This window comes from Pseudophryne corroboree, chromosome 10 (genome assembly GCF_028390025.1).
Source record: "Pseudophryne corroboree isolate aPseCor3 chromosome 10, aPseCor3.hap2, whole genome shotgun sequence".
Taxonomy (NCBI): Eukaryota; Metazoa; Chordata; class Amphibia; order Anura; family Myobatrachidae; genus Pseudophryne; species Pseudophryne corroboree.
The window spans coordinates 16643849-16654884 of record NC_086453.1 but is presented as its reverse complement, the minus strand read 5'-3'; the positions used below and the strand labels follow the sequence as shown (position 1 = coordinate 16654884).

Below are 11036 nucleotides of genomic sequence, written 5' to 3'. Positions count from 1 at the left end.
GGAGGCCTATTCTGCTAAATATTACAAAGTATCCGTAATATACAGCACGTCTACAGTCAGAGTTTATAATATGAAAACGTCCTGCAGTTCCGTGCACTGGTACTTACTTGGCATGCCACCCAGTTGTCCTGATTTAAGAGGGACCGTCCCAATTTCAGGGGAACTGTCCCACCGTTTTGCACATCCAGACTTATCTCCAGATTAGTAGGACATCAATGTATTAGTCATCGATGGTCAGTGGTATTTAACCATCGCGAGAAACACTTTGATGGTTCATCCATTGATTACCCCGACCATTCAGCCCTGCCCCCTCTATCCTCTCCCTCTCATCTCCCCACACCCCCATCCACATCACACTGAACTCCCCCCATGACCACCTCCTGCAGGATCCCTTTTTAGATCAGGCACCATCACTACTCTCTCATCATCCTTGTCCTCAACGTTATTCTCACCTTAACGCTACAGCAACCCTGATAATCTCACTCACATCTCTCCCACAATCTCTCTCCCACGACCTATGGAATGCCAGATCTGTCTAACAAACTGGTCCCCACTCATGACCTTTTCATCTCCTACTTCCTGCATCTCCGAGTCATCTCTAAAACCTGGATTACCCCCTCTGACACCCCTTCTCCTGCTGCTCTCTCTGCTGGAGCCTCACATGTCACACACCCATCCAGCCCGGGGATCGCCATGTTGGTGGTGTTGGGGTCCTTCTATCCTTTCAGTTACTCTTACCAACTCATACTGTACCCCCAGAACCATCCCCAACATTCTCTACATGTGAGGTCCATGATATACGCCTCCTACAACCTATTCACCTCCAAATTGCTGTCATTGAACGCCCCCTTGGCATTCCCTCCAAATTCCTCTACTAATTTGCTTTCTGGCTTCCTCACGTCCTCTCTTCAGACATTCCATCTATTATCTTAGGTGACTTCAATATTCCAATATCCAGAGGTTAAAGTGAGCCGGAACGGGGCGAAACTGCGTTCTGTCACTTCCATTTGGAGACTGAATCAGTTCCACCTCCTCCAGCTGACCTCTAACCCAGGATGTCAGCCGGCGTTGGGTGATGCCGGGTGCCCATCTGGATTTTGCAACTAGTAAGCGCCCGGCTCCCTCCCCACAGTGGCAGCCAGAGGCAGGCGCTCACTCCTGAGCTCTGGCTTCTAACTTTGGCAGTGTGCTGTGCGCTACGGGAGAGACATCATGACGTCTCTCCCATAGTTCAGAGGAGCGGGTGGCAAGGATGGACGGCAGTGGTTCGATGCTGAAGCGGAGCTTAAAGTGAGTACATTGTGTTTATTTTGTGTGTGTGTGTAAGAGGTACTACTGGGGGCATATCTACTGGAGGCATATCTACAGGGGCATAACTACAGGGGGCATATCTACTGGTGGCATATCTACAGGGGCATAACTACTGGGGGCACTACTAATAAGGGCATTGCTTAGGGGTCACTTCATATATGGCATCCCTTCTGAAGACATAAGGGGCACTACTACAGTGGGCATTGCATAAGGAGCACTACTACTGTGGGCATTATGTGTATTTGGGGTGCTACTACTGTGGGCATTGTGTATTTGGGGCGTTACTGTGGGCTTTGTGTATAAGGGTCACTAATGTGTGTCATAACATGAATAAGGGACACTACTATGTGGTGTAATGAGAATAAGATTGTGCTAATGTGCGCCGTAATTTGAATTGGGGATACTGTTGGGTGACCACGCCCCTTACATTTTTTTTGAGACCACGCCACCTTTGTTTGGCGCGCGCAATCCCTTTATTGCACAGGCGCTGGGGAAGGGGGTGGGGGAGCACTGCCAATTTCCCTACAGAATCCTCTTCCACTAAACTCCCTAACCTCGCATCATTGCTTGTTCTCTCCTAGTGGATCTCCTCATCCTCCCATGTAAGTGGAAGCTCACGTGATCTGGTCTTCACTCTCTGTTGTAATCTTTTTGACTTCTCCAACTCCCCATTTCCCCTCTCTGACCATCACCTGCCTTCTTTTAACTTTATCTCTCTCTGCTTCTCCATCTCTACCTCCTAAGGCTACCATCATTATGCGTAACATTGAGACTACTGACACCTCATCCCTGTCCTCCCTGCTCAACTCTCTTCTCTCTCCTATTCTGTCTCTCTCCTGCCCTGAACAAGCCACTTCCCTATACAATGCTTCCCTTACTTCTGCTCTTGACTCTGTTTCTCCAGTGACCACTATTCACCCTCACAGATCAACACCTCAGGGTCTACAGTTGACAGGTACAAAAAGGTTGGCATGAAAATGGTCGACACAAAAACGGTCAACACAACTTTTTAGGTTTTTTTTTTTTGTAAATCAAATTAATTTTTCACACTGTAACACCCCAATACTGTCTGTAAGTGTACCATTTAGCTTGCTACGCTTCCGGCATGGTGCCTCGCCCTGTTGCCGCTGCGCTCAGCACAGGTTACTATTCCCAACGGTGTCCATGAGTATAAAAAGGGGGGGGGGGGGGGGGGGATTTTACTTTTTTTTTTTAGACCATTGTCATGACCTTTACTTACCCAACCCATCGGGATTCTCTGCATTGGGATGCAGGTGTCGGTCATGTGACCGCCGACATCCCATCCTTTCGGCATATCGTATATAGCATTGTACATCCACTTGTAAATAACGACACAACGTTCATAGATGTGAAACAAATTTTCTTTACAGTGTAACTATCGTCCAATCACGTGCCACGATCCGAATATTTTGTACCGACATCGAGGGGGAGATGTTTCAAGCCCTCTAAAGAGTGGAGAGGTTGCCCAATTAGCTTCAAGCTATCATCAATTATATTCTATAAAATGATAGGTAGGAGCTGATTGGTTTCTATGGGCAACTTCCCCACTCGCCCACATCACCTCCACTCTTTAGAAGGCTGGAGACATTTCCCCCCTAGTTATTTATGTTTATAGAACTGTTTTATTGTTCTTGTGTTGTAATTGCTTGATACACTCTTTGTTCTGGGCAGATTATCTTCTTGTGGTGTCCAGTCCAGAGTATAGAGTCTGTTACTATTCCAGTGCTGATGTAGCGCCCCCTGCTGCACAGCTTCTGTCATGTCCCGGTCAGTATGTCTTCACTCTAGGCAGCACGCACAACATCTCAAACAGCAAGTTAGCCGCGGTCAGTGCCGTGTTACCTGGGAATACAAGGAAGTCCGTTCATTAACCTTGTGAAACAGGACAGGGGGGCAGGTGTCCTAAGCCCTGGAGAGAGATAAAGTGCAGAGAGATAAAGTACCAGCCAATCAGCTCCTCCATTTTTCAAACGCAGCCTGTAACATGGCAGTTAGGAGCTGATTGGCTGGTACTTTATCTCTGTTCACTTATCTCTCCCCAAGGTTTAGTAAATCTGCACCAAAGTATGTCATAAACTGAATAAATGATTTGTTCCTGGTGATAAGAAAGTAATATCAACATTTTGAGGGGGCCCTGTCCCAAAGGCTTCCCGAGAGAAACTTCTCCATAGCAGTTGTTAATGTTATGCCCCATAGCAGTGCCCTAGTTATTGTTATGCCCCATAGTAGTGCCCTAGTTAATGTTATGCCCCATAGTATAGTAGTGCCCTAGTTAATGTTATGCCCCATAGCAGTGCCCTAGTTAATGTTATGCCCCATAGTATAGTAGTGCCCTAGTTACTGTTATGCCCCATAGTGGTGCCCTAGTTACTGTTATGTCCCATAGTAGTGCCCTAGTTAATGTTATGCCCCATAGTATAGTAGTGCCCTAGTTATTGTTATGCCCCATAGTAGTGCCCTAGTTAATGTTATGCCCCATAGTATAGTAGTGCCCTAGTTAATGTTATGCCCCATAGCAGTGCCCTAGTTAATGTTATGCCCCATAGTATAGTAGTGCCCTAGTTACTGTTATGCCCCATAGTGGTGCCCTAGTTACTGTTATGTCCCATAGTAGTGCCCTAGTTAATGTTATGCCCCATAGCAGTGCCCTAGTTAATGTTATGCCCCATAGTAGTGCCCAAGTTAATGTTATGCCCATAGCAGCGCCCTAGGTAATGTTATGCCCCATAGTAGTGCCCTAGGTAATGTTATGCCCCATAGTAGTGCCCTAGTTAATGTTATGCCCCATAGTAGTACCCTAGTTAATGTTATGCCTCATAGTAGTGCCCTAGTTAATGTTATGCCCCATAGCAGTGCCCTAGTTAATGTTAGGCCCCATAGTAGTGCCCAAGTTAATGTTATGCCCCATAGCAGTGCCCTAGTTAATGTTATGCCCCATAGTAGTGCCCAAGTTAATGTTATGCCCATAGCAGCGCCCTAGGTAATGTTATGCCCCATAGTAGTGCCCTAGTTAATGTTATGCCCCATAGTAGTACCCTAGTTAATTTTATGCCCCATAGCAGTGCCCTAGTTAATGTTATGCCCCATAGTAGTGACCTAGTTAATGTTATGCCCCATAGTAGTGCCCTAGGTAATGTTATGCCCCATAGTAGTGCCCAAGTTAATGTTATGCCCATAGCAGCGCCCTAGGTAATGTTATGCCCCATAGTAGTACCCTAGTTAATTTTATGCCTCATAGCAGTGCCCTAGGTAATGTTATGCCCCATAGTAGTGCCCTAGTTAATATTATACCCCATAGTAGTGCTGTAGTTAATGTTATGTCCCATAGCAGTGCCCTAGTTAATGTTATGCCCCATAGTAGTGCCCTAGTTACTGTTATGCCCCATAGCAGTGCCCTAGTTAATGTTATGCCCCATAGTAGTGCCCTAGTTAATGTTATGCCCCATAGCAGTGCCCTAGTTAATGTTATGTCCCATATTAGTGCCCTAGTTAATGTTATTCTCATAGCAGTGCCCTAGTTAATGTTATGCTCATAGCAGTGCCCTAGTTAATGTTATGCCCCATAGCAGTGCCCTAGTTAATGTTATGCTCATAGCAGTGCCCTAGTTAATGTTATGCTCATAGCAGTGCCCTAGTTAATGTTATGCCCCATATTAGTGCCCTAGTTAATGTTATGCCCCATAGTAGTGCCCTAGTTCATGTTATGTCCCATATTAGTGCCCTAGTTAATGTTATGCCCCATAGCAGTGCCCTAGTTAATGTTCTGTCCCATATTAGTGCCCTAGTTAATGTTATGCCCCATAGCAGTGCCCTAGTTAATGTTCTGTCCCATAGCAGTGCCCTAGTTAATGTTATGTCCCATATTAGTGCCCTAGTTAATTTTATACCCCTCAGTAGTTTCCTTTACCGTAGTTGCTGCAATGTGGAAGCACAGGGGCACACATTGCAGAACATCTATGATATGCTAGGCTGAGTACACTTGAACCCGTGGGTTTGCCGCCCCCCCCCCCCCAACGCACGAGGCATAGTGATGGTAAAGGACACATCTGTAGTTCACTATATTGACTATTGCCTCATTACAAGCCGCCTGTGCTGTGTGCGCCGCCAGAGGAGAAGAGGAGAGGAGCAGCGTCAAGGGAGGACCAGGAGGAGGAGGAGGAGGACTGGATCCGCAGGAACGCTATATAATTGGTAGCGGCGCCACTGCAGCAGTCCCTCTCCTTCCGCATTGGCTGTCCGGCGCTGCTGTGAATGCTGGGATGTGCTTCCCTCATCCCAACATTCACAGCGGCGGCGGACAGCCAATGCAGAAGCAGAGGGACAGCTGCAGTGGCGCCTCTACCAATTACATAGCGCTGCTGCGGCTCCAGTCCCCCTCCTCCCCTGCCCGGGAACTGCCAGCACTAAGGAGCCTGACTGCCTGAGCCAGCGGGGAGAGATGGTAAGTATCCATCTATCCATCTATCTATCTCTGTCTATCTATTTCTCTATCTATCTATTCTGTCTGCCGTAATGTGTAAAAAGGGGACGCTGTCTGCCGTAATGTGTAAAAAGGGGGATGCTGTCTGCCGTAATGTGTAAAAAGGGGGACTCTGTCTGCCGTAATGTGTAAAAAGGGGACGTTGTCTGCCGTAATGTGTAAAAAGGGGGACGCTGTCTGCCGTACTGTGTAAAAAGGGGGACGCTGTCTGCCGTAATGTGTAAAAAGGGGGATGCTCTCTGCTGTAATGTGTAAAAAGGGGGACGCTGTCTGCCGTAATGTGTAAAAAGGGGGACTCTGTCTGCCGTAATGTGTAAAAAGGGGGACGCTGTCTGCAGTAATGTGTAAAAAGGGGACGCTGTCTGACGTAATGTGTAAAATGGGGGACGCTGTCTGCCGTAATGTGTAAAAAGGGGACGCTGTCTGCCGTAATGTGTAAAAAGGGGGACGCTGTCTGCCGTAATGTGTAAAAAGGGGGACGCTGTCTGCTGTAATGTGTAAAAAGTGGGACTGGCTGACATATTGGGCCTAATTCTGAGTTGATCGCAGCAGCATATTTTTTTAGCAGTTGGGCAAAACCATGTGCACTGCAGGGGCGGCAGATATAACATGTGCAGAGAGAGTTAGATTTGGGTGGGGTGTGTTCAAACTGAAATCTAAATTGCAGTGTAAAAATAAAACAGCCAGTATTTACCCTGCACAGAAACAAAATAACCCATCCAAATCTAACTCTCTCTGCAAATGTTATATCTGCCCCCCCTGCAGTGCACATGGTTTTGCCCAAATGCTAACAAACTGACTGCTGCGATCAACTCAGAATTACCCCCATTCTGTAAAAGGGGCTCTACCTGGTGTAGTGGCGCTACTGTGCAGCGTAATTTGAATAATTGAGACTACTGTGCACCGTAGTATGAATTGGTATTATTTTGTGGCCACACCCCTTCTCCATGAAGCCACGCCCCTAAAAAATGGCGCACGTCTACGGCGCACACTGCCCGTATTTTACATAAGGGGGGCGCCAATGCTGTCTCTTGCACACAGCGCTAAAATGCCTAGTTACGGCACTGCCCTCTACTTCATAATATACCACATTACAATGAGCAGATTATATCATCATAACATCCGCTACACTCTCCTCTCACTGGAAATGGAATGTGACTCCATTCAGGATGGGCAACAGGTTGCACCCAATTGCTTAGCCATCAAATTCAGGAAATAGGTATGTAACTAGATAGCCTAGGTCCAGGGCCCGCTAAGCCTCTGGGCCCCATAGCAATGGCACCCCCTGCACCCACTGTAACTATGCCCATGATAAGTTATACCAGCAGTGGAGACCTTTGCTTGCCTAGGCTTACCAAGAGCCACGGGTGGCAAAATGGGGATCCCGTCTCTTCCTCACCCAACCTAGATAAAAGTTAAAGTCTTTCCTATAACTTCTGTCCTGCTCATACCCCAACCCCACCGAAGAGCTGAATGCCCGACCGTTACTGCCCCAGCTCCGTAAAATAAAGAATGTGCTGATTCCAAGTCCACGGCTTATTTATTAAACTTAACCCCCCAAAAACCGCATGTAAAAACAGCACCTTCCACGTGATTATAGTTACCCTGCAGTTTACCAAGAGGCAAATGCAGGAATTATCGCAGGTATCTCCTGTGTACAGATAAGTAACGCAGGTTACTGCAAACCCAGGAGTCTATTTACTAAGCCTTGTGTGGAGATAAAGTGCATGGATATAAAGTACCAGTCAATCAGCTCCTAACTGCCATGTCACAGGCTAGGTTTGAAAAATGACAGTTAGGAGCTGATTGGCTGGTACTTTATCTCTGTCCACTTTATCTCCACCCAAGGCTTAGTAAATAGAACCCCCAGTTTTTTTTATAGTTCACCTTCTCATTCGAACTACTGTGTTAGTGATCCCCAATTTATCAAGCTCCGAAACGCCATTTTGGGTCCGTAGGGTTATTATTGGTCAATTGGCCCCTTTACTGCCAGAAGTTTCCACCGCAAAAATAGGTTACGCTGCGAAATTCATTCGCTAGATCACCAATAATCCCCAGTGGTGCTGATTTGCTCCAGTACCCAGAATCCTTCACAAGACGCCGCAACTCACCTGACTGGTCGTAAACAGGCGCCACTTCCACTAGGTCACAGCCCACGATATCCAACCCTTTGCAGCCGCGGATTATCTCCAGAGCCTGGTGTCAGGAATCACAAGGAGGAGGTCAGTAAACAGCATATACAGTATATAGATCGATTCCATGTAGCACAAGACATTGAAATGTACAGTATTGGCACATATAGATGGGAGACCCACGGACCCCTACTCCCATGGCTCATCTAACGTCTACAAGGAGAAACGTGCAAATGTAACGAAGGCGATGATTTTAGAATATAGGTAAGGGGAAACTTTGCAGTGAGCATTTAAATCTGGACCTACTGTACAATCTACATTATGTAGACAAAAGTGATTGGCCGCACAGCAAATAGACCAATGAGATGTTACTGGCGTCAGTACTGTGTAGGTCCACCACGTACAGTGATTACTGCAGACACCCTTCTTGGCAAACTGTCCACAAGCTCCTGGAGAACAGCAGGTCATATGTTTAGCCATTCCGCCTTAAGTACAGTGACCACCTGCAACACTAAAGAGGGTTGAGTCGTTCTAGAATACACCTGCCGCTCTAATATCATTCCAGAAGTTCTCTATGGGGTAAATATCTAGACTCTGAGCTGGCCAGTCCATCGGTATCCGTTCACATGGTCGACCATGTTATGGTCGACAGTCATTAGGTCGACCACTATTGGTCGACATTGACATGGTCGACATGGACACATGGTCGACACGTGAAAATTGTCGACACATGAAAGGTCGACATGAGTTTTTTAACTTTTTTTTCTTTTGGGGAACTTTTCCATACTTTACGATCCACATGGACTACGATTGGAACGGTAAAGTGTGCCGAGCGAAGCGGTAGCGGAGCGAAGGCACCATGCGCGAAGCATGGCGAGCGAAGCGGTGCACTAATTGGGGTTCCCAGTCACTTTACGCAAAAAACGACACAAAAAAGTAAAAAAAATCATGTCGACCTTTTCATGTGTCGACCATGTGTCCATGTCGACCAATAGTGGTCGACCTAATGACTGTCGACCATAACATGGTCGACCATTCATACCGGAACCCAGTCCATCGGGGTTACCGAATTCTCTGTATACCAGTCCGGCGTCGCCCTGGAAACATGACATTGCGCAGCCTACGAGGATCCCCTTTTCAAACTCTGATAGCTCCTTCCGGCAAGCCGTTTCACTAGCAAATGATCTATCCGTGCCCCTCTGCCCGTTTTATACCTTCACGAACACCTGTCTGCTGTAGGAGCGTACCGTTTCACTTGCGTAGGGGGTCCAATCACTTTTGTCTACATAGTGTCATTGTTGCATAAAAGATCTGCACAGCGGGCTTTCCAAAAGGGGCGAAGGACTGCACTTTTCTATTTGCAAGGCAGACAGTCTTGAATTCACCACCACCGATGAAGTCCCAAAGACGTCTCATTCTTATACTTGGGACATGCACCATAAATTATGTTTGCAGTTGACCGTTAGTGACTATGGCTAAAATGCAATTATTATATCTTACCTGGTGCGTTGTAAGACCTCCGATCTCTGGGGTTCCTGTGCCAGGGGCAAACGATGGGTCAATCCCATCGATATCAAAGCTGATGTAGACCGGTTTTATTCCCATCTGAAGCCTCACTTCTGCCATGAGCGGGACCAGGGACTTATACCAGCAGTCTTCAGCAAAGACAAGACGGAATCCCTGCAAGACAGGCGAGGCCGGTGCGGTCAGCTGCTGTGCTCCGCACTACGTGTAACACAACAGAGGGGCAGCACCTGGTGCTCAGAGAACGTGGAAGGTTATTTGTTAATGAAGAAAAAGCTGTTCAATGGTCAAATGCGCTGATTGTATGAGAAAGATACTGAACCTTAATGGGACCCTGATAAAAGACCGTAGTGTGCATCGTTCTAGGGGGCAACCTTAGGAACCCTGGCTGTCAGCATTTAGGGGCCCCTAAAACATAATGTCACTCTTTGTCTTTATTCTCGCCATGGCGCCGCCACAAGCAGGGCTGCAGCAGCCACATTCTACCTGTGCCGCTGGTGTCCCATGTTGGTAAGGGTTGGGTACGGGATACCGGCAGTCGGGATGCCAGCGGTCAGAATACCAACACTAGCATCCCTAATCCTCTCCCTCCCACTAACCCTCCCTCCCCGCAGCCTAACCCTCCCTCCCCGCAGCCTAACCTCACCTCCCGCAGCCTACCCCTAACCCTCCCTCCCCGCAGCCTAACCTCACCTCCCGCAGCCTACCCCTAACCCTCCCTCCCCGCAGCCTAACCTCACCTCCCGCAGCCTACCCCAAACCCTCCCTCCCCGCAGCCTAACCTCACCTCCCGCAGCCTACCCCTAACCCTCCCTCCCCGCAACCTAACCTCCCCCTCCCACAGCCTAACCCTCCCTCCCCGCAGCCTAACCCTAACCCTCCCTCCCCGCAGCCTAACCCTCCCTGCAGCCTAACCCTAACCCTCCCTCCCTGCAGCCTAACCTAACCTCCCCCTCCCACAGCCTAACCCTCCCCGCAGCCTAACCCTAACCTCCCCCTCCCGCAGCCTACCCCTAACCCTACCTCCCCGCAGCCTAACCTAACCTCCCCCTCCCACAGCCTAACCCTAACCCTCCCCCTCCTGCAGCCTAACCTAACCCTCCCTCATCGCAGCCTAACCTAACCTCCCCCTCCCCGCAGCCTAACCCTCCCTCCCCGCAGCCTAACCTCACCTCCCGCAGCCTACCCCTAACCCTCCCTCCCCGCAGCCTAACCTAACCTCCCCCTCTCACAGCCTAACCCTCCCTCCCCGCAGCCTAACTTCACCTCCCGCAGCCTAACCTCACCTCCCCCTCCCCGCAGCCTAACCTAACCTCCCCCTCCCACAGCCTAACCCTCCCTCCCCGCAGCCTAACCCTAACCCTCCCTCCCTGCAGCCTTACCTAACCTCCCCCTCCCACAGCCTAACCCTCCCTCCCCGCAGCTTAACCCTCCCTCCCTGCAGCCTAACCTAACCTCCCCCTCCCGCAGCCTACCCCTAAGCCTCCCTCCCCGCAGCCTAACCTAACCTCCCCCTCCCACAGCCTAACCCTCCCTCCCCGCAGCCTAACCCTAACCCTCCCTCCCTG

At 48.9% G+C, this 11036-nt stretch overlaps 1 protein-coding gene across 1 annotated transcript in view; it reads right to left on the bottom strand.

Moving 5' to 3' along the window:
- Nucleotides 1-2675: 2675 nt before the first annotated feature.
- The window catches only part of LOC134965794 (agmatinase, mitochondrial-like), a 76621-nt gene continuing 68260 nt past the window's right edge, over nt 2676-11036 (bottom strand). Inside the window, exons 5-7 of the mRNA XM_063942159.1 lie at nt 9445-9624; nt 7924-8008; nt 2676-3174 (exon numbers count right to left, since the gene is read on the bottom strand). Of these exons, the coding sequence (XP_063798229.1) occupies nt 3101-3174; nt 7924-8008; nt 9445-9624 (339 nt within the window). The 3' untranslated portion in view covers nt 2676-3100. The remainder of the gene's footprint in view (nt 3175-7923; nt 8009-9444; nt 9625-11036) is intronic.